Source organism: Cheilinus undulatus, linkage group 7 (genome assembly GCF_018320785.1).
Source record: "Cheilinus undulatus linkage group 7, ASM1832078v1, whole genome shotgun sequence".
Classification (NCBI taxonomy): Eukaryota; Metazoa; Chordata; class Actinopteri; order Labriformes; family Labridae; genus Cheilinus; species Cheilinus undulatus.
The window spans coordinates 35,783,336-35,807,393 of NC_054871.1; the positions used below are offsets into that span (position 1 = coordinate 35,783,336).

The 24,058-nt window shown below is 38.2% G+C and overlaps 2 protein-coding genes across 2 annotated transcripts; one reads left to right on the forward strand and one right to left on the reverse strand.

Annotated features, from left to right (window-relative positions):
* Positions 1-466: 466 nt before the first annotated feature.
* On the forward strand, positions 467-9,033 carry LOC121512767 (signal-transducing adaptor protein 1-like). The gene is made up of 13 exons (XM_041792204.1): positions 467-686; positions 2,213-2,284; positions 2,387-2,506; positions 2,595-2,651; positions 2,810-2,961; positions 4,676-4,807; positions 5,028-5,094; positions 5,731-5,833; positions 6,182-6,271; positions 7,920-7,988; positions 8,128-8,178; positions 8,289-8,408; positions 8,522-9,033. Exons 1-13 carry the CDS (start codon positions 600-602, stop codon positions 8,584-8,586), a joined length of 1,185 nt encoding a protein of 394 aa, XP_041648138.1. The 5' UTR covers positions 467-599; the 3' UTR covers positions 8,587-9,033.
* Positions 9,034-9,164: 131 nt separating this feature from the next.
* On the reverse strand, positions 9,165-23,944 carry fsd1 (fibronectin type III and SPRY domain containing 1). The gene is made up of 13 exons (XM_041792203.1): positions 23,773-23,944; positions 22,925-23,020; positions 22,692-22,823; positions 19,650-19,751; positions 19,351-19,373; positions 18,824-18,945; positions 14,172-14,381; positions 13,998-14,096; positions 13,700-13,847; positions 13,447-13,529; positions 12,638-12,889; positions 10,818-10,906; positions 9,165-10,715 (listed from the first exon to the last, which is right to left on the reverse strand). Exons 1-13 carry the CDS (start codon positions 23,785-23,787, stop codon positions 10,605-10,607), a joined length of 1,482 nt encoding a protein of 493 aa, XP_041648137.1. The 5' UTR covers positions 23,788-23,944; the 3' UTR covers positions 9,165-10,604.
* Between the last annotated feature and the right edge of the window lie 114 nt (positions 23,945-24,058).

Sequence of the window (24,058 nt, forward strand, 5' to 3'; positions counted from 1 at the left end):
GGTATGCCAGAAACTAAAAACAAGGGTAAATAGCAACAGCAAAATAAGTTGTTCAGCACTGGCCAAGAAAATCTAGCACATTTTTCATAGGAGCAACCCACATCAGCTCTGCTGTTTAACCCAGAAATGCATGCGCCATTTTAAAGGGAATGGAAATAAACAGGCCTTCCAACTATATTGCCAAGATGCACTGTTAGAAAGAAGAATTAATCTACAAAACACACATTTCCATACTTTTTGTGCTAGGTTTATGTAACCAAACACTTGATGAGTCAGTTTTTAACTTTGAAATTAAAAAAGAATGTCATTACATAAAGGAAAGAATTACGGGAACCCTTCAGGCAGGTGATTTCCTTCCTTAAGAAACACGTCTATAGCAGTTACACCTGTAGCTAGTGCCCGCCCACTTTACACGTTGACCAATCAGCGCAGTGAACACAGATGCCCCTCAGCGTTGTGACAGGTTTTCGCTCCAGTTTCATGGACAAGGAAGTTATAGTGGGACGAGAAAGAATCCTGCTGCTGTATTTATGTAAAAGAAAAAAATCTCCATAGCGTAAGTGCTTGATACCGTATCAGAATCACCGACAATCCTCTGAATGGCAAAGCGAACAGGGCGACAGAAGAGCCAGCTGCCACCCTGCTACTATGAGGGATACCTGGAGAAGAGGTCGTTCAAAGATAAGGTAGGTTTTAAGGGAACACGTTTGGGGGGTTTTCTGTGCTGAGGTTATCGATATTATTTTTTCTAATGCAGCAAGTGAAAGGAAGAATGAAAAAAATATACGTTACTGTAGGCCGTTACATAAAATGTACAGGAGGCGAAACCCTGTCTGGCAGCCTGTTCAAAATATTAAATAGGTGGGCTGTTGCATATTTTAGACTAAAGGACAGTACTTTTAAATCACTGATTGGGCAGTTTTACGTACATCTATTCAATAATTGAAATGTAGGACCACTCACTACTTTAAAATTGTAGTTATCAGCATAACCAGCATAACAAAAGCCTAGAGCTGTAAAGTGGAATACAATACAAGAGAAAAAAGCCAACAATTATGTAAAGGACTCTATTTGGAAAAACGGGAAAACTCTACTAATTTCTGTGCTAATTTTTATGATAATTACTCAATTATTAGTATTACTTTTACTGTAACAGGATTTCTGTTAATGCATGAGGTTGTTTTCTCTCACACAATGTTCCCAGAATGAGGATGGAAAGAGAAGCGGGATAATGAATCATGGCATCCAAACAATGTACGGAACATTTGAAGAAGTTCTGACAGCTTTAGTATGTTTTGAATGCTCCTGGCAGCTTTAATATGTTGTGTATGTCAGAGTTAATCAACAGCTTAGAAACAGACTTGTCTCTGATCATCATATTTCTGTTTAAGGACATCCTAGCATGTGCTTAAGGTATAAGTAGGCTGCTACAGACCTTTTTTCAGTGTGTCTACACACTAAAATAAGGGTATGGGATGAAATTGTCAAGCTAGAAACAAGGTGAATTGTTTTTTCAGTGGGTGGAGCTGCCTGCTGTTATACAGTTTCTCATAATTTGTGTGGACTTTGGCATTTACTTTTTTCTAACAGTCTGTTAAGAGCTCTTGTGTCACTCCAACTGGTCTGACTGCTTCTCTGTTTTTGTGCCATAAAGATATGAGCAAGTCAGATAGTAGTGTCAAACCAAAGGCATAAACTGGCACAGCAGGATTTGCAGACCATAAAACCTGCGTTCTGATCCGTCAAACCCCAGCGGATAAGAGATTAATGAGAGCGGGACATATTTTACACAGGAATGACTCTGATCATAAATACATAGCACCTGTTATGTTTGGAAATAATCTGACACCCATTCAAATGTTGACGCTTTAATTTATTTCTAGTTGAACACAAACTGATGCTTTGTCAAGGCCAAAAACTCTAAACAACTTTACTTTCCCACATAGAGATGAGTTTGTTCATACACCTGATTTGGTTTATGTTGACCCAATTCCAACACTGTACTTATTCAGTTCACGCTTTGGTTTCTGGTGTGGTTGTAACAAACATTTGACTCATCGAGTCTCTAGAAGAATGTCACCTGTGCAGACTGCAACTGTCCTCTTTATTTCCTCGTTATGTAACAAGAATTTTTAAATCAGTTGCAAACATACCCTTGTGTTTTTTCTCCATTTCCCTATCTCAATAAACTTTCTTTTCCTTGTGTGTGCAGACATCTCGGAAACTGTGGGCCTGTTTGTGTGGAAACACACTGTTCTTCTTTAATGACAAGAGAGACAATAATGTAAGTAATTACAGACAGTTGTGGCTATCTAACACTCTGTATCACATCTCTGTAACTGATTATTCGTCCCTTCTTTGTCTTTGTTTGTATGTGTTTCATTAGTATGTAGAGAAGGTAGAACTCAGTGGATTCCTGTCAATAACAGATGACAACAGCCAGGATCGAAATTTAGACGCAGCCAGACTCAACCTCCAGATGAAGGATGGAATCATCAAATTCAATGTGAGATGAATAAACAAGTATGCAGATGTTTGTCATTTTTTAAATCATGCCTTTTTTCACTGTTTTCTTTCCTTTGTTGTCCCTACAGGCCCCAACCACAGAGGCTCGAGAGCTGTGGAAAGGCTATATTCACTCTGTAGCTGAGGTGTGTGCTGTAATAAGCCTACCTAATTCAAAGGACAAAAAAATCCCTTAACGTTTTTTTGTTTAAAATAATTCAAATTTAAGAGACTGGAATATGAATACTGTAAAGACATTTGAATAGACGCTCTCTGAAAACAGAAATGTTTTGTCTCTCTGCAGCTGTCTGTACCTACTTCCCTTAACCTGCTTCCTGGCCAGATCCACATGCTAAGAGAAGCAGTAGAAGAGGAAAAACAAAGAATAAAATCCAGCCCTCCACCCTCTAACAGAGACTCAGACACTTATGTTTGCCTCAAACCAGACATGCCAAGGTGAGTATTGACAAGACTGGTCACTTTTAGAGTTGATTTTATGATTTTACTGATCGATTTTAAAGCTCTTATGGGTCTTGCCCTAGATTATATCTCTGAGACGCTGACCCAGTATGAGCCATCAGGCACACTTAGATCCAGGGGCCAGAGCTTCCTTGTCGTTCCAAAGTTGAGACTCAAATATAAAGGAAACTGGGCTTTTGCTCTTAGAGCCCCCCGGCTTTGGAACAACCTACCTGTAAAGATAAGACTCCCAGATTCAGTATCAGTTTTAAAAACCACACCTTAAAACTCTCCTTTACAGACTTTCTTTTGTGTGATATCTGTTTGTTTTCATCACTCTTCTATACATTTTGCTGCTCTTACTTGGTTTATCGATGTCTTTTTCCTCTGCTGTTGTTAAAACACACTTTTTTGATTTATTTACATGTCCTATCTCTTTAAATGTTTTAATCCTGTTTTTGTATTACCTCTAGTGATGTGATTATGGCTGCCTTTCAAGATTGTTTTTGTCACTTTCATTCCTTTAAATTGTGTCAATTCATCTTGACTTTTGTGCTTCAGTTTGTTCAGAGTCCATGCCTTTGCTTTGTCTGTTAAAGCACTTGGTAAACCTCTGTTTTAAAAGGTGCTTTATAGATAAAGTTATGATAACAATAATAATAATTATTACTATGTTCAAGTGAACCACTGCTGATTCATATGTGCTCACTGCAAAGGGATCATACAGTGTTGATGCTAGCCATTAAGGTATCATCCCTGAAGAGTCCTCGGAAGACTAAACTCAGTTACACTTTGTATTTTTAGAAACTGTCTTCTTTTCTTAGAGATATTCTTGATTCCTTGGAATTTGTAAGTGGCACTCTTCACCTGTGGACAAGCATCTTAATCCATTTAGCTGTGTTGTTCTACCAGTTCAGCCTTTAGCGTTGATGACGTGTTGATGGATGTGCATAGCAGTGCTGTCAAGGCGCAATGATGTGTCGTCCTGGTTGGTGACTTTTTAGTTTTCAGATTATCTAAATGATTTAAGGAACTGAACAGCAATTCTCAGAAATAATTGAAATTGCACTGAGATATTAAAAAAATGCTTAGAATATAACAGATGATGCATATTGCTGGCGTCAGGCCAAACCCTCATATCTCCAAAATCACCACTTGTCATGGCATGTGAAAAAAACGGTACTTTTCCAATGATTTGATACTTTGTTTTCATTGGCAGCTTGTTTTTTCACATTTTTTTCTAGCTTTGAAATTTGTCAAAATCCACCGGCAGATGTAAAGGGTGACCAGTAGACCTGTTGTATTAAAAAAAAAATAAAATCATGAAAAATGGAGATGCAAGGTTTCTGCACGATGCCAGCCATGCAAGTCTAAGTACACATGGCTGGTATAGCAAAATTGCGAATGGCTCACTAAATCAGTCACAGTTGTAATATAACAGGTATTAGAACCTAAAAAATCCTGGATGATCTCTTGCATAACAACTGCTCCTCATAGTCCCAGACAGAATACTGGTGATTAAATTCACATCTAATCGTTCTGTTGTTATGTGCTCTAACCAGACAGCAGAATTGTATACATATTCAGTACATATACAGTGTTGCTGAAGTCTGACTAAGTCGCTTCTATAAAGACTGTTTGGTTTTATTCCATTAGTAACAGTGAGAAGATTTGCCCTCCGTTTCATCCTGTGTCTTCTACTGTTCTGCAGCTGTTACCACAATGTGTCCCGTCTGGAAGCAGAGCTGCTGCTGGAGAGAGAAGCAAAGAAAGGGAACCTGCTGCTGAGGCCAGGGAGAGATGGGAGCTCTTTTGCTGTCACCACAAGACAAGACTTAGCTGGGTAAATATGGACATAGGCCTACTCAAAACATTAACATCCACACTCTCACATTTAATATTAAGATGTAAATACATACCACAAGTCTGAATAAAAACATAGTTATCCAATAGTCAGTGAAAAAGTCACAAAGTTATAGCTTAATCAAATGTGCTGCCATGAACATTTTTGAAAAGTTTTTGTTCATCCGTGTTTGATCGCCTGTTTCTCTGCTTTCTATCAGCCCTGTATTCAGACACTACCGTGTGGCACGTAAACAAGAAGGATTTTCCATTGATGTGGACAATCCTGTGAGTATTTAAAATCTGCTCTGCCTCAAATGTCTCTATCAAGGAATTTAGGGCAATCAAGGAAACAAAAACTGGTTGCATTGTTAGCCGTAAAATTTTGCAGTTTTATCACTCAGGAGAAAGAGAGAAGAGAGGAGATTGATTGTAGTTAAGATTAAATGCAGGTAATGTTTTACTGGGGAAGAAGAGTATCATAAGAGGCAAATTATGTTATATAAGATCATATGACGCTAGTCCTGCTGCCACAGTCACATGCTTTCTGCACTTGTCTTCTTTGGTTTTCTCGAATGAGGATTTAATTTGAATGCCAGAGTCATGACTCATCTATTGCAGGTGTTTTTACTAGTTCTCATAAATTGATACATGCATGTAGTTTGTATGTGTTTGCATTTCCAAGGTGGTTTTGCACTGTTTACATTAGTTGTTCATTATTTTGTTCATTTATTAAAGAAAATATTTCAGTTGCAAAGAGAACATGTTGCTTTCTTGCTAATGACACTTAGTAAGTGTAATAGGTTAAACGGTCATAAAACAGAATTTTTATTGGGGTTGATGTGGTTAAGTGTAGCTCAAAATTACTGCTCTTACATCCCACATGGAAATCACTGTACTTAAACAAACGTGTTCTCTGTTTAGGTTTCCTGTTCAACATTACATGATGTGATCAACTACTTAGTGCAAAAAAGTGAAGGAGCTCTGATTCCTCTCAACATGGAAGGAACATACGACCGAAGAATCTGTAAGATATTTTGGTTTTATTTGTCTACTATTACTACTTCTTTTTCTTCTTTTGGCTTCTCAAGTATCAAAGTACGACTTCCCTGCTTACCTATAAAATATCTACGTTTCTTTGGTGTCCAGGCACGGCAGCTTTTTATATAATACCATTTATGCACAGAGTCATTTAAAGTAGTTTAAAGTTGAAAACAAAAATTTTATAACACTAACAGCATTAAAAGGTGGCAAAGGGGGCATTGTAAGCATTGCAGAAACAGAGTAATGCATGTTAATGCATGTAATCAATTTTACAAAAACATGTATTAACCAGCAGGCCTGCATGACTCAATGAAGTGCTTTATTTTTACAGCTTTTATTTTATCAGATAAAGAAAATGGAGAGAAGAGTGTTCAACAGGCCCCGCCAAACAATGAACCACCAAGCCTGCCCCCAAAACCAGGTATGTGCCCATGTAGATAGCAGCACGCCATCATGAACACATCAGCTACTGTTTGTTAGACCTGCTTACTGTTGAGCTTTGATGCATTCAGGTATTTAAAAAATACCAACCCTGCAACTGTGTATCTTAATCTTGGGCTTTATCCAAGTCCCCATGACACGGAACTGAGCTGAAAACCTGCAATTATCTGAATCTGTAAGCATGTGTGTTATACAACAAACCAGTTACACAGACCCTCCTATAAATGTGACAAATCTAAAGTAAGTGGTTAGGACCAGAGTTTTTGCTCTAAGGTAGAATTTAATTTTCAGCCCACTTAACCGTATCCGTATGATTACTCATAAGGGACATAGGGGACAACATCCTCAACTCACAACATGATATGATTATGAGTCTGGGTTTACATTTTATCTTTTTTTTACATGTTTTTCTATATTTTTTCTTAAGACATGGGCTTGAATAGGTGATAATACTCTCCTCATGACTTCTCTCCTGCTTTTACATTTGTACGTGCTTCCCCGTTTGCATGCCTCTCTTATTCAGTGGCTGATGTTGAACATGAAGAGACAAATGCACATAACACCCTTAGCTGGTTAAGGAAACAGAATTGCAATATATTTGTGTGGTTTTATAAAACTGATTTCACTTGTCATTCTTGAATCATTTTTTATGGTATTGCGAGGCATTTTTAAGGACCCATTAATCATCTTGCTTGTTTTTGAGCCTTTAGACAGATGGTAGAAATTCTTCCTTAGAGATTTGCTTAAACTTTGGATTAAGTGACTGAGGCAATCATTGGCTATACGAAAAGTCTGCAGAAGTGTTTCAAAACCTTGAAATCTTGTGACTTCTACCAACCGTGTCTGCTTAATACTACTCATCAGGCAGGTGTTCGCTCTAATTTGTTAGAAATGTAGAAACTACAAAGACTGACTTTGAACCCTTACATTTCCTCATAATCATTCAATTCAAATTCAAAACAAGTAAGAACATTTTGATTAAAAAAATTTACTGAGGCAGTAATAAGGCACAGCTGTGCTTTGATATAAACCCTAACATCATCATCAATTGGCTGAAACTCTGAAAGACCCAGTGGGCCCTCTCTAGTTGTGATTTATTGATGATATGATGTCAAAGTATGTGTAAGATTAACACAGGTGCTAGCATCCTGGCAAATAGTTTACACCCATTTCGAAGCTGAAAAGTGTGTCAAGTTGTTCTGATGTTAAAATGATCTATTCATGCCACTTCATGATCTGTTTTTAAAACTTTTTTTGCCCATTATTGCCACTTACTGTTGCCACTTTTATCCCAGCTCTGCAAGTTATTGCCCATTTTTTAACCTGGTTTCATCTTTTAATGCACATTTTTGCCCCTTATAGTAAATTTTTGCACCTTTTTAAACCATCTTTGCCAAATCACGTGCCACTCTTATCCCAGTTTTGACACTTATCACCCATTTTTGACACTTTTAACCCATTTTTGAAACCTTTTTTGGTCATGTTTAATAAACTTTGCCTCTTTTTTGCCTTTCATCACAGTTATTTCATTATTTTTCATTAAAGTTGTCTCAGTTTATTCTGCTTTATTTTCTTTCTATCTTGAATCATACATTTTTTAAATTTTTTGTCTACATTTTTTTATCCAGCTCCTAAAACATCAATCCCTGAACCAGCACCAAAACGAGTTGAAGGGAATATTTATCTGAATGACATGTGTAAGTATGAACCCACCTCCACCCATCCCACCAATCGGTCCATCTATCATTGCTGACATTTTCTCTTCTGTCATGTAAACACAAACTGGTCTGACTTCATTCTTCCCCACTGCTAACTTTAGTCTGTTTTTTTTAACAGTGGAGGAGATGGAAAAAGGGACGGAGGAGTCCCCAGAGGTCCCACTGCCACGTAAGTCTCTTATCTGTCATCTCAAAGTAAAAATATGTCCCCTTTATAATCTTTGTGACATATTACATATCTTTTTGAATGTAATCATTACAATTTTGGTCTTTCTAAAGCTCTAAGGAGAGCAATAATGCCTCCAGCAATAGCTCCCCGCAAATGGTCTAGTACAGCATCGACTCCCTCTTCTACCAAAGATCCTATAACAAAAATCCTCTCAGAAACTCCAGGACAGAGTAAGTTGTCTATTCTTCCTTTGAGATGATACAGTCTTTGGATTATTTTCAGTCTAATTACTTTATGTGATGCTCTCTTGGCATACCAATGCTTAAAGTTTGGTATTTTTTAGTTCCTCTTGCAGCACTCTCTGAGCTGAAACTAAAGCTGGAACAAAAGGCAAAGAGTGTAGAGTGACATCTCCAGGTGGGAATCTCTAAAAGCCTCTATGTCTCCAGTCCAGAGCCGTTAACTGAATGAGTTGTGCAAGATGAAGAAAGACATACGAGCAGAGAGCAGCTCTGTCCACACGGATACCCTCCTCCTTGCGAACTGGCTGTCAGCAGTAAAGCTGTTTCAAAGATTAGCACTTCATTGATTTGCTCTTCTCACTCTCCCTTTAACACATTGAATCAGCTGTAACTACTGTATATGTCACATTAGCCTCACCATGTTTGTTGTACTTTTGCACATTAGCCACATGTACATTCTCCCAATCATGCTGTATCAGTAAATCACTGTTCTTGTGTACATTTTTAAGCGTTGTATGTATTGTATATATTTTTTGTATAAAGCTTAGATAGCATTTCATTTCCTGCTTTAGAGGCATGTATATACTGTTTGTTGCTGACCGTTTTTGTGTATTTTTCTTTCTCTCAGATCAAGTCAGACACAAGTATGTATAAGCCAAGCAACAGTAAAAATGAATGAGAAATAATACCTTGTAAAATGTTGTGTATGTTTTTCCTTTTTTGAAGCAGTAATCAAAAACAATGTTATCATACTTCTTTATTACCTCAATGACTGATACACTATGGTGGAAAACTATTTACAATAAACTGTGACTTTATGTCAGCATGTGAAATAAAGTGAAAATAATTCTCAGCTGGACACTTCTTTAAAGCATTGCAGGCTACAGTTATTCAGAAGCATACACTCATACAAGGAGGAACATGACAAAGCAAGACTGTAAACAAGTGACACAGATGCTACTCAGAGGTTGAGCGGTGCACAAATAAGGACCTCAGCTTCCATGTTTGCCATCTTTGAGCACCAAATCTGGCTAACCTTGGATAAATTTGTTAACTGAGGCTTCTTTCTATGTGTTTTATTGGACTATGGAGAGTCCACTACTAATAACTGGATACTTTTCAGCAAATTAAGAGGTGCAATTAGGTATAGACACATACATACTTTACATACAACCACTAGGGTGCAATCAGGTGAATAGAATGTCAGTACAGTCATTTCCAAGCTCTTGAAGCCATATCTGAACACGCTATGACTTCTGTACATGTAACACTGAAGAAATCTCCCTTCTAACTGTCTGTGTAGTCTAGCTGTCAGATTAAAGTCCACAGCTAAATGTGACTAATTTAAGCTAACAGAATAGGAGGTTCTTGAACCCAGTTTGGACCTGACTACAGAAAGTGGAATATATCAAACACTGTTAACTCTGCATGCCTTTGCAAGAAACTAAAACAACATCCCTATGTGTTTGTTATTTTTATAATCCATTAGTAGCTGGCATAGTAGAGCTGAATAAACCCTGATTGAGTGAAGAACTACATTCTAGTCAGTAGCATTGTCTAGTAGCATGTTTCTTTTGGGTTACATAGGTTGGTTGAAGACTAGAGGCAGATTTAGTACTGGAAAATTAACACCAAGCAATGTTATCAAGTTATATTGACACGATACGTTGTATATTGTAAAGGGAGACCGTTTCTTGCAGTGAAATATGAGCATTTTGTTCTGTTTGGAAATGAGGAGGAAGGCACAGGGAGAGAGCACGCAGGACAGGCATTTACCCTGTGCCCGCAGCTAGCTGCATTGACAGTACGGCTGAAAGTTTTGGTGATGGACAGGAAGAAAGAGCAGCGGCCAGCGCTAAATCAGTGCTCTAGCAGCAGGACAGTGCTGAGTGAATATGCAGAGAGAAACTAATACGACTAAAGCTAATGTGTCCCAGGTGATCTCAACAGCCAGAGTCATACTTCTGTAGAAATCTGCCTGACGGCACAGATGACTCACTTGTCCTCAAAACCATTTATGCTGTCATGCAACACAGACACTGCAGGTGGAACAGGCTAGACCATCAGAATCCAGTGACACAACACTTTCATGATATGGCTTTGACTGCAGCAGAGATTATGTTCTGCAGCGGTGAGTGTGGTGGAGCACAGCTGGGGGGAATCCAGCTGGCTCTGTGGATGGGTCTAGGTGAGGCTGGCATTGGAGCTGCTGGTGTTGCTGTTCTTCCTCTGACCGCTTTGCACTATGCTGGGAACTTGCAAGCCAGTTACCACTGAAAAACTGCCATTCCACACCTGCAGGAGAAATAAAACAAAACAAAAACAGGGAGTTAAAAACAAGAAAAAGTTGCAGAACAAGAATTTGAATCATCTCCAAGCTTTAAACAAAGTCTTTACCATGAAAGCTGGTATGACTGGCTGCTGGAACTTGGTTTTGAAGGTGTGCATTAGCTGTTTTGTTTTGGCATTGTAGAAAGACAGGACACCTGAAGACAATGAAGACAACATATTATAGATGTCAACTATGTTTTTAAATCAAACTTCCTAGTTTCAAGGTTTTTCAGGAAGAAAGTTATAATTCTCTAGTTTAGAAAGTATAAATAAATAAAAAATACAAATTTTCATCCATAAACATTATCTTCGAGGAAAAAAAAACAAAATCCACCTGTTTTCTGTTTGGTTTCTTTTAAATTTTAGACTTTACACATTTGTAAACTAGAAAAGCACTCAGAGATTGCAGACCTCTGCCATTAGCCCTATCTCCCAATAGTAAAGAATCCTTTAAAAAATCCCTGGATCCAGGTAGTGATCCTGATCAGTCCCAAAATCTAATCAGTTCCTCCTTATGCCATTTCTGACATTTCCTGAAAATTTCACGAAAATCCGTCCATAACTTTTTGAGTTATGTTGCTAACAAACTAACAAACAAACTAACTAACTTACTAACTAACTAACAAACAAACAAACCCACCTGATCACATAACCTCCTTGGCAGAATTAATTAACACTTTACAAACCTTGGAAAATTTTTAAGTTTATCCTTAGAAATTTCAAATTTTTTAAACTCAGAAATTCTAAGTTTGTTTTCTTGTAAATGTACGAGTGCATGATCTCAAAAATGTTGGGTTTTGTGGCAAAAAAATTTACTGTTTTGCTCACAAATCTCCAGATCCTCTTTATTTTTTCATCTTTTAGTTGGGCCCTCATATGCCTTCTTAAATTATGTTTCTAATCATGATTTTAGAGTCCAGTAAAATATGTGACCTTTAAATTTAGGAATTTCCTGCATCGGTCCTGATGATTCTCAACAGCCACAGCGTTCAATTTGCAAAGATGTACACGCTAATGACATCATAAGGCTGTGTAAACCCTGGGGCCATATTGAGACAAAGCACTTTGTCTAGTGACCAAAACCAGAGGAATTTTTGGACAAAAAGTAGAAGGAATTTCGGTCACTGAAGGTAAGTGAGACTTTTAGTCCTGTAAACACTAAGACTGCCCCACAAGTCCAGGTTTTTGACAATGATCAAAAGCAAGTACCAGGCAAGGCTGAAGGTGGAAGGTGATCTGCAGTTACGTAACCCTGCATCAACTGCATAATTACAAACACATTGATCCCACTAAATTATAGCGTAGAGCATAATAATCAGTTATCATTAGGTCTTAAATTCAGAACTGAAAGTGAATAACCGATTGCCTGGGTAATATGGATGTTTAAGGACATATGCAGAACAAAATATTAAATTAAAAATGTTTAAATAAAAGTGTTCAAAGACGAGACATGAGTATTTGAAAATATAGTTGTTTAGATTTTTTATGTTATTTTTCAAGGGGGTGGGGGTCCACAGAATAAATTATTTTCTCCTAGAGGAGGTTCATTTTCCCACACTTAGAAAACCCCTGGTCTAGATGTTTTTTTTGTTGTTTTGTCTGTAATGTTTTAAAATGCCTAATTGTTTGGACACTAGTTTGGACATTGTCAGGTTTGTTTTCAATAGAAATCAACAATTTCACAAAATGCCTTATTAGTTTCTGTTTTTGACTGATCAAAGAATCAGGATTTTTTTGCAGCAATACAAAATGTTGCTTTGTTCAGACCAAATGAACAGAAATATTCAACTTCTGTTATTTTGTAGCTAAAAATATTTTCAACAAACCATTACTCACATTGTCTGGGACCATGAAACACTATTCTTATGTTAATGGGTTGATCATACCTTCGTCATAGTTCACATAGACTCCTATACTGTCTGGGATGGGACAGTCCAGTGTTCGGGCCTTGTTATTGTGCTTAGCTGTGAGGCTCTGCTGCAGCCAGTTGTTTAGATGGATGCACCAGGAAGCGCCGCTTTTCCCCAGCTGGTCAAAACGTCCGAGACTCCTCAGGGCCACCCCCACTGCGAAGGCTTTGCTCTCTTTGTCGAACTTCACTTCCCAGTACTGTTGGCCGGCGTCTATCACCGTGTCAGCTGTCGTGATATGAGCACAGGTAAGTGAAGGGGGCAGTGCCAACGTCAACGGCAGTATGTTGTTTCATGGCTGACAACCATAAATTACTTGTGCCTATTAAATCTTGGTTACATAATATTTGATGAGAGTTATTAATGTTGACAGCTTCAAAACCATATCTTCAGTTTGGAATGTGTGAGATCCTAAAGCACATGTCAAGTCTGGTTAAAGTTTGGATATCCATGAAAGCAAAATGTTGTGCCTTTATTTATTCATATCCATCTGATGAAATCAGCAAACCAGTTTCCTTGAGCAGCTATCCCCCTAGCATACTCAGACATCTCTTTGCTTTGATGCAGGTGTACCAGGGCTCACAGTTAAAAGGTGATTCTTCATCTTTTTCTATTTTCCCTGAGATGTGAAAGTTTGAGTACACTCAGCTATTTAGTTATTTTGCTGAAACTTCTAGCAGTGAACTAATTTTTGCTTTCATTGCAGCTCATTTTCAAATTGCTATAAAGCCATAACTGCAGTCTGGTGTGCATTTTCCAGACTGTACAATCCTGTTTTTGCTTACCCAGCACTGTATAGGACTCTGCAGTGAATCTGTCTCTGCCTGGCCGTGCTGTCGGTGCTCTCTTTGGTGACATCAGAGCTGACCTGATGAGACAGAGACAGATGGTAGACGACAAACACTCAGAGCTCCAGATTTTTGAGATGTACTCATAATGACAGTAAGTACATGACCACAGGCCTTATGAGTTTTTTACATCTCATTTCAAAGTCAAGGCTTAAATTTAAAGACACTGCAGCTTTAGATCCAAACAGACCTGGCTGGAGAGTGCATCGGAGAGTTGGTTCGGTTCTTCTCCTTGCGGATGTCTTGTATCTTCCCTCCACTGCTGTCCCACTCAACACTCAAGTCCTCCACCTTCAGGTTCTGGTGGGCCGAACCAGAGTCCAGTTTAAAGGTGAAGGCTGCAAATAAAACCAGACGATTTATTAAGAAAACTGATGAAACATGTTCAAATATTTCTACTGACAAAAACTGTTTGACTTTTCATGCATTGTCAAGTTTAGAGAAACATTAGCCAAGATCTAAACATAGTATGCCTCCATTTTTCTTACCATGAGTTTCTAGTGTAACCGGCTCAGAGAACTCTCCTGCCACAGCTTTGTTACACGCTCTCACTCTAAACGTCATGTACCGGGTGTCAAAGCGCAGACCTGAGGACAAAAAAAGCTTCCTTTATGAGTCAGCTTCCTCAAAGTTCAGACATCCTCTCACAATCATCCTCCCACCTGTGAGTGTGTGCTCCATCTCCCGTATCCCCTCCACCACCATCCACGGGTAGTCTTCTTTGATGCGAGGCGGACCCTCATGGTTTGTGCGTCGATGCTCCAGTATGTAGTGGTCGATCTTGTTGTCAGGCTCAGAAAGTGCCCACACGATAGTCACTGTGTTGTCACAAACCTGGCATTCTGAGACCTGGATCTCTGGAGTTGCTGGAACTGAAGAGAAGACAAAGTTTGTTTGTTACAAGGGAGGAATATGAAAAATGCATTTCCTTTATTAATGTTCAGGAAGTTCAGTATCGTTTGAAGCATCAAATGAAGTAGTTTAACCTCCATAGACCTTGTGTGCAGATATGAGAACATTACATTTTTGTTTTCCTGGAACACAGCAATTATTTCTGCTTTTTGCTTCAAATGTTGGGAGTATTTAAAATTTAATTCCAGGAACTTTTTGAAATTGTGGGGATATGTTTGTATTTTTTGGATACTTTCATTGGGGGAAATTTGCTTTGAATTTATTTTTGGCATTTTCCTGGGGATTTTGAGCAACTGTTTTGATTTTTAGGGGAATTTGTAAATTTCAAGCGTCTTGTTGGGAATCTGACATTTTTCTGGGCTGGTGTACTTAAAAACTTTCAAGAATTTGTGTGGAAATTTTAGGAATCTATTTTTTGGATTGTTTCATTGGAAGTTTTGGGGAAATTTGTTTAAAATCTTTTGGCATTTTTATGAGGAATTGAATTTCAGGGGAAATTCATGGAAATTTATTTGAAATTTTCTGGGGGGGGGGTTGTACATAAAAATTTTCAAGAATCTTCATGGAAATTTTTATGGATGTTTGATGGAATATTCCCTCATTTAGCGGCATTTCAATAAATGTATTTGTAAATTAAATGAGAAGTTTCAGGGGGACTGCGTTTATATTTAGGGGAAAAAATTAAAAATTAAAAATTAAATTTTGGGGGGATTCACATGGAATTTTATGGGAAATTGCTGTTTGAATGTTAGGACTTTATATACAAAGTTTCGCTTAAACATTATAGAAATTTTGGAGAACTTTTCACGGGCTACTTTATAAATATGTTTAAGAGTTTTCACAGAAATTTCTGGTAATTTCTTTGAAAATTTTGTGTGGATTTTGGAAAGGAAAATTTCCATGAAAATCAGAACTTGTGATGGAAAGTTTGTTCATGTTTGGCCTTAAAGAGTCATTGTGGTCCATCACCAAAAAGACTCCACCATATGTTTCAGAATAACTGACAACATTTCTTACTAGCTGAAGACCCCAACAACAGCCGAACATCTGCTCAAAAACCAATCCAGTGCTGTATTCTTGGAAGCAAAACCTTCAGGAGATTTGTGTCCATCATTTTTAGTCAAAACTAATTCCCATTCAGTGACCAGGTTGAGCATTTAAACTCACCAGGTCCAAATTATCCCAGATAAGAGGGAGAAACTTAAAATGCATAACAAACAAAAGTTGGGGTCTCAGGAGGTTAAACATAGAAGTTATTTTAAAGCATTAAAGCACTGGTGAAGAATGTTGGGTTTATGTGGATTGTGGCGCCCCCCAGTGGACAAAGCAGTGCTTTTTCTGTTTTGCTTGGTCTGTCCTGCTAAGTTGGGTTTTTATAAACAAGTACTCATTCTGCTTTCTTTGAACAGTTAAAAATATTACTCATTTGGGATTTTTTGTGATAGCTTCAGGAAAAATAATTCAGATAAAGTGATTGCTTTTAGCCACTTGGGGGCAGCGCCACACTAAAATAAGCTGGATGACCCTGCTAACCATAAAAACATAGTTAAAGTGTCAGCATACACTAATTCATCAAATACAGCAAAATTATCATTTATTTTCAGTATTTTAGTGTGAACCTGGTAAATAGAACTCCAAAATTCACTCTTAAGCTTGGTCTGTTCGTTAACTTGTCAGTTAGCTTTTGTCTGTTTGTTGCTAAACAGGTGGTAAACAGTAGCTTCACCAGAGCTTTTCTCTGAAAACAGATTCCAGCAATCACACTGAGCCCTAAGGGGAGCCGAGTGGGCTGTAAACCACACCAGTGCATCAGTGAGATTAGGAAGTCTCGCACAGCTGCAGAGTGGGCTGTCAGCCCTCTGTGGTTTCATCACTGTGAGCGACCCCTTTCACATTACAGAGGGCAAGTCATTTCACTCATTAATACATAATACCAAGAGGAGGAGCTTATTGAAGCCAAAGCAAAGGGACACTTGTTTGGCACAGAAACACTGTTAATGTTTTGTGATTTGACTTTCTGGGAGAGAGTTTGGTCCAAAAGAGGACTTTTCAAAAAGAAAAGAGGACTAGTTAAGGCAACTTTAAAGTTAATGTCTGTATTCAGTTTATCGACATTTGTCATTATGGCAACATTTAACAGCATTAGGTGATGTCAAAAATTTTTAAACTGTAATTCCTGTAGTCCATCTTAAGTATACTAGTAATATGAACCATAATATAGAATATAATTACATTTTTTGAATGTATAAATAGGATTAATATTAAAATGGGTTGAGTTGGAACTATCTTATGGTTAGGTAGTTCAAACCTTAATAATGCAAGACCCAGTCTTATAAAAAAAATTCTGAAGAGGATTTGACAATGTCTAAAACAGATCCGTATATGGACTATTGCTTGGATAGCCCTGTAAATATTGAACTTCATTTAAAAAAAAGAAAAAAAAATACATATATTTATCAAAAATTTAACAGGACTTGTACAAATTTCAAATTATAGATATGAATCACTCAAAATTAGGGAAGCACAATATTGGATTGTTGCCTATATCCAATATGCCGACAGTCACAAAATAATTTTAGCCGATACCAATATTCAAATGTATGTCAGACCTGAAACTTCAGTTCTTAAAACATACAATTTGAGTTTGAGGATAAACAAATTTCTGTCCTTAAAACACTCTTTAGAGTTTAGGAAAGATGACGAATAAAGAAAAAGATTCCAGCAGATGTACATGTCGTTCAGAAAGTATTCAGACCCCTTTATTTTATTCAACTTTGTAGTGTTGCAGCCTGATGCTACAATTGGAAAAAAAAAACATTTTTTCTCACATTAATTTACACTCTGTCCCCCATCATGACAAAGTAAAAACAGAACTTCAGGGTTTTTTTTGCAAATTTATTAAAAAAAAAAAACCTGAAGTATCATACTGAAATAAGTATTCAGACCCTTTGCAAAAACACTTGTAAATCAGCTCAAGTTCGTCCTGTTTCTCTTTATCTTTCTTTAGATGTTTCTATACCTTGATTGGAGTCCATCTGTGGTAAATTAAATTGGTTGCACATGATTTGGAAAGGTACAGCCTCTGTATAGAAGGCCTCACAGCTGAAAATGCATATCAGAGCAAAAAAAACTGCCTATAGAGGCAGAGGGGTGAAATGGCTAGATGGACACCTCTCCTCATTGTAAAGCACATGAAAACCCACTTGGAATTTGCAAAAAAAAAAAAAAAAAAAAATCTAAATGAAAGCTAAGCGGGCTTTCATGTGTTTTGCACTGAGGAGAGGCTACTGTCTCGTCACTCTGCGATGAAGCTCAGATCGTTGAAGCACTGCAGTGATGTTTGTCCTTCTTGAACTTAATCTCATCTCCACACGGGATCTCTGGAGCACAGTCAGAGTGATTATCAGGTTCCTTGTCACCTCTCTTAGAGGAGCTTTCTCCCCCAGTTGCTCAGGTTGGCCAGGTAACCAGCTCTTGGAAGAGTCCTGGGGTGCCATATTTCTTCCATTTGAGAATTAAGGAGGCCACTGTGCTCTTGGGAACCTTCAGTGCAGCAGAATACCCTTGCCCAGATCTGAGCCTTGCAACGATCCTGTCTCTGAGTTCTGCAGCCAGTTCCTTTGACCTCATGGCTTGATTTTTCTCTGATATGTAGTGTCCACTGTGAGGTCCTCTATAGTGAGGTTTACCACAGGTGGACTCTAATCAAGGTGTAGAAATATCTCAAGAAAGATTGAGAGAAATGGGAGAAACTTATCTCGATGCAGTATTTCAATTTATCTTTCTAATTTATGTGCAAAAAATTCTAAAACTCTGTTTTTTCACTTTTTCATCGTGGGGAACTGAGTGTATATTAATGAGATTAAAAATAATTTTTTGACCATAGCATCAGGCTACAAAGTTAAAAAAAAAAAAAGTTGAAAAATGAGGGTGGTCTTAATACTTCCTGAAAGCACTTCAGGTCTGTTGGTCCAGCCAAAAACTCCACAAACGAATTTGTTCTTACAGCCAATATTTTCAGCTGATAAAGGCAGGGTTTTTAGACAAAATATTGGTTTAAAACATTGTCAGGCATCTATACATTTATAGATACTGTTAAATGAGTTTTTAAGCTTATATCTGCTAATACCAATATATAGATAATAGATAATATGAATAACATCCCTACTCAAAAGTCAATGTTTGTAATTCTTTTAAATATAAAATCTTAAATGAAGTAACTAGTAGCTACAACCAGTAAAAGTAGTAATTGTCCCCTAGATGTAAAGAGTAGAAACATGAGAAGGAGGTGCTCAGTTCAAGAATAGCACTGGTGTAAACATACACCACACCACTGATGTAGTTTCTGTTTGCGGTTCTCTAGTTTCAATCTGGATTTCTTTGTATTAAAAGTGGAGCAGACCTGGGAGAAACTTGAGGCCCTGTAACATCCCCCTCTCCTGGCTGAAGTCCACCATCAGGTGACTCATGTTGTCACTGGCTTTAGCCTTCAGGGAGAGGCGAAAGGCTGGAGCCATTGTCACGCTGTGGACAAAGAGAGACACACAAAACAACACAAACAAACAGAGTGGAAACAAGCAGAACCATTATTCAACTAAATAAGAATTAAAGAACACAGATGATTCTAATACGGCTAATCAAGAAAAGCCTCTAACTAGACTTCTGTTTCTACCACTGCACTCATCAACCTACTCAACATTTAAGCTAAAGAGGGAACAGCAGTCTCTGAGGGAGAAGCTGGCACAAGATGGTACAAGACAGTGGCAACACAAAGACAAAAGGCTCTCAGCAGAAAGGTTTCCATGGTGCTTATTGTCTACCAAATGGGTGCGGTAGCTACATATCTGAACGCATGCATCTACATGAGATAGCTTAATGTCCGGGGGAGTCTATGACAAAAGGGAAGCAATGGATGGCTGAGTACTATACCTATCCTTAATGTCTTTGGCCGCCTGGTGGAGAAGCAGAGAGGGCGTGGAAAAAGAGAAAAGAGGGGAGAGATACGGAGCAAAGAGAGAACTGAGTTGTAGCCCATCATGTAGTCTTTAATACAAAAACATGCCGGTGGCTGTGTTAAAGTAACTGCTAGTATGACACCACAAGAGGGACAGTTTGCATCATAAATATGGACAATGAAACCACCATCAGTAATTATAAATGAGGTTATATACAGATAGAAGAGCAAAGAGTGACGCAGCATGTCATCAGAAGTAGAGTCAACTGGTTACCTGAGTAAAACCGTCTGTCTCAGAGGAGCACAGCGTCTGGTTGGCCAGCTCTAGCAGCTCCTCTGAACTCTCCAGGGCTTTGGAGCAGGCACTCAGCTGACTCTGAAGAAAAGATCATACCACAGTCAAACAGAGTACATCTGCTAACTCTAACATATTTCTATCTGAAAGAATGGAAGTGCTCTGTTCCCAGAAGAAGAGTCATTTGAGAATCATGGCACAGTCCTGAGGCTACAGAGGTTTAATGTACGCAACATGACCAGGACAGAGAACTTTAAGACTTATACAATTGTAAACTGGGGAGAATAATAATACCTTGTGTCAGTGCATGCGAACATAAATACTGATGAAAGAAGAATAAATAGTAGACAGTAAAATATTAGCATCAGCTGTAAAATCTGAAATACTTGTTGTTTAACTTGTGTTTTACTGCAAACACGTACTATATCACAGGCTCTTTAAAGAACAACCATTCATAGATCAATAAAGATCTATATCTATACCTATACCTATATAGGGTAAAGATCAATAAAATAAAATAAACTCTTAATTGTCTAGATGACCAAATCAGCCAGCATGTAAAGACTTGATGTTTACTCTGTATGGCTTTCCTTTCCCACCAATCACTTTTATTTTCATTTTATTAAGATGGTTTACTGCAGTTTTTATTAGATTAGAGATAAATTTAGTTAACTTACTTCCTCCCCCATTTCCAAGGACAAGTTTGTTTCTGTGTGAATTATAAGTAGCACTCTGGTTTAAGTAAAAATCACATTTATGATTCTTTTGATTGATGCTGAGATCACATCTATCAACCCTGATTACTTTCTGATATTCTCATCAACACAATGGCAAAACATGACAACTGTCCTAAGTGTTGCTCCGTTTCTTACACCCCAGGTTACTAAGAGCGTCTATTGCACATTTTTGCTAGCATGATTGTGATGGCCTCTGTTACTTCTTGAAGTCTCCTGGAGCTGCTTTCATAGGATGTTGTATTACAAAGTGTGCCAACTGAGTTGTGTTTGCAGGACTTGAGGGGCTATCACCTGACCTTTCCATTTTTTTTGTTTCTAAACTGTGTTGTTATATAAATACATTAAGTGTGAATTTCAAATGATTAAATCAGTTTGTTTTGTGACTGTTAAGGAGCCACAACCATGCAACAAATTTAGACATTTTTTTGTAACTGTTCCACGTCCAACTCTTAAAACCAGAGTGGTTATGTGACTGAAGTCATTTTACCTTTTTGTTCAAAAATTAACACAGATAATCAATAAGGATGCACAATATAATCAGCATGATATTGGTATCAGCAGATATAAGCTTGAAAAATACAAATATTGATATTATTATATGAAATTTTCTGCCCATATTTACAAATGACATATCAGCTACAAATATTGGCTGTATGTATGACAATCTTTGTGAAGCTTTACGCTGGGCAAACAGACCTGCATCAGCTGAAGTCTATTTCTCTTTTTCATCCTGAAACTTTAAAATATGTTCTAAGCAATGAAGCTTGTTTCTTTACTCATTCATAAACCCTCATATGTTTTAGGGAACAAAAAACGTGTGGTTTGCACTGAGGAGAGGATACTGTCTAGTCATTCTGGCATTGAGTGCACATTGGTGAAGGGATTCAGTGATGTTTTTCCCTGTGGTACTTTACTCATCTCAACACAGGATCCCTGGAGCTCAGTCAGAGTGATCTTGGTCACCTCTCTTACTAAGACCCTTCTCCCCCGATTGCTCAGTTTGGCCAGGCAACCAGCTCTTGGAAGAGTCCTGGTTGTTTCAAACTTATTGCAGCAGACATTTTTTGCAGACATTTTTTGCAGCCTTCCCCAGACCTGTGCCTTGCAACAATCTTGTCTCTGCACTCTGCAGGCAGCTCCTTTGACCTCATGGTTGACCTCAACATGATCTCATGTTTTCGCTCTGATATGAATTGTTAGCTGTGGGGCCTCTTACAGACGGGAGTGTGCCTTTACAAATCCTGTCCAATCAATTTAATTTACCAAAGGGGGACTCCAATCAAGGTGTAGAAACATCTCAGCTAAGACTGAGAGAAATGTGAGGCACCTGAGCTTAATTCCAAGTGTTTTTGCCAAGGGTCTGAACACTTATGTAAATGCGATATTTCAGTTTTTTATTTTTAATAAATTTGCTAAAAAATCTAAAATTCTGTTTTCACTTTATCATGATGGGGAATTGATTGTAGATAAATGAAAATAAAAATTACTTTTTCAACTGTGGCAGCAGGCTGAAACATAAGAAAAACTAAGAAAGTGAAGGGGGGTCTGAATACTTTCCTAATGTACGGTATCTTGGTATCAATATCAGTATTGGCTAAAATTAATTTGGAAAACCCCATTTTATCAGATATTGGGGGAAAAAATGATTAAATATTACCAACCAGCAGCTGCCTTTCTGTCATCTTCTTCAGCTCCCACATTTTTCAAACTAACTTAAGTATGGTTTTTCTCTGCCCCTCTCTTAAATTAAAGCAAGAGCTATTTTGATGAGAGGAGTGCAGCACACGCTGTGCTGCAGAAGGATGGGTGCACTCTATTTACCTACCTGGACAAAACAAGCACAGCATGTAGGAAATTTCAATTTTAATTATCTTATTTTTATGAGCGTGGGAGTCTCATAAAACCAACACTTGATTTATAGCAAGCACTAATTATGATGAATGTTTTTTGATTTTATTAAAGCCTAATGAGTTTAGATTTTCCAAGAACAGAGTTGGCTGTTTATATAAAGCTTTGAGATAGCCTTTCAAGATCAAAATCAAAAACATATGGCCAGGTGGCTTTGTGTTTTAATACCAAGACATCAAAATAAAGAAATACCATTCACTAAGTGATCTATATAATTCAAGAAATGACAGAACAGAAAGGCTGTCTTTTTACTTTTACATTTTCTAATACAAAAAGAACACATATCTCTCCTTACATTTAACTTAAGCAAATAAATAAAAAAAGATAACCTACTTTTTTATCATGCATTAAGAAATTTAATTATAAAAGCATTTACCTGTAGCTCATATGTGCGGCTGGCTCTCTCCTGTTTGATGCGTGTCAACATGTTTTCCTTCATCTCATCCAGAACAGCATGTAGTGAATTGAATTCAGACTCCAAGTCCTCCTGGACTCTGTTCGAGTTAGCCTGATATTACAATAAAATAAGTAAGTAAAGGGGAAAAACACATCTGAGGTAAGAAGCTGGATACACTGAAAGAAAGGAGAATAGAGGGTGTGTGATTGTACCTCTAAGTTGTCCAAGCTCTGTTTAAGAGTGCAGGCAAAGTTTGAGATCTCCTCATTCTTCATAGCCAGTGTGTGGGTGATTTTACGCAGAGATTCCTTGAGAAAATAAATGTGTTTTCATTGAATCAACGTGCTTGTTATGCATGATAAGGGTGAATGAAAACACAATGCCTTTACACATTAATATTCTTCATCAGTGGCCTCACAGACTGAAGCACAGGGGAATGAATGGCTGCAGTTTCTCCTCTAACACTTCACAGCATCCTCTGTAGTGTTCAGAGTAATCATTGTGTTTGGAGATGGCACATGGAGCTTTGGGCTTTGAGCAACCTTTTCAACATGATTAAACACGGGATCAGAGAGGGACAGAAAGGGAGGACACTTCACGGGCGGAAGGATGCGCATTTCTAATTAAATTATGCAGCTTCTCCACAACTGAACAGCCCACTCATAATAAACTGGGTCGATTGCATTACAAATCTCACCTATATGTCGACTGCCACTCTAGTTATGTTTTATCTACAGCTGATCTTACCGCAGTGAAAAGCCCTTTCTTGCCAAAGGACAGTGTAATGTTTGTTGATGCGAGAGGAGCTACGCCAAGGCCCCCCATCCCAGACTACAGCGCCGATATATCGATAAGAAGTCCTCGAAGGTATAAACAAGGAAACTCCAGCGCTAAAAGGACTAACACTGACTCATATATTGTACATTTCTGCAACAAACGAGCCCGTGCCGCATCCACAAACTCCTCAGTTCCGCAGCTTTATCCTCCTCCTTCCTTTGTACACTACGCCCTGAATGTCTCTCCCCATCAGAGACACCTGTTCCCCCAGGCTCCGGCTCACCTTCTGGTCCCCCATCTCGCCGCCCCAATGCACCGGCGCCACTCCTGCTGCAATAACCGCCGGTATATCTCCTCCGTTCCACGGTTTTTTGGTTTATTTGCACAGTGGAGCTGGTACTGATGCTGCCGGAGTGCAACGCATCTTCGTACGAACACCAACCACCAACGCCTTTGGGCCGTAGTGCGTAGGGCGCATGCGTCAGAGGAGCATTCTGGGTACTGATGTTTCTGCTCAGCTGCCTTCAGGAACGGTCGGACAAATCGAAGAAGAGTGAAGAAACCAAGTA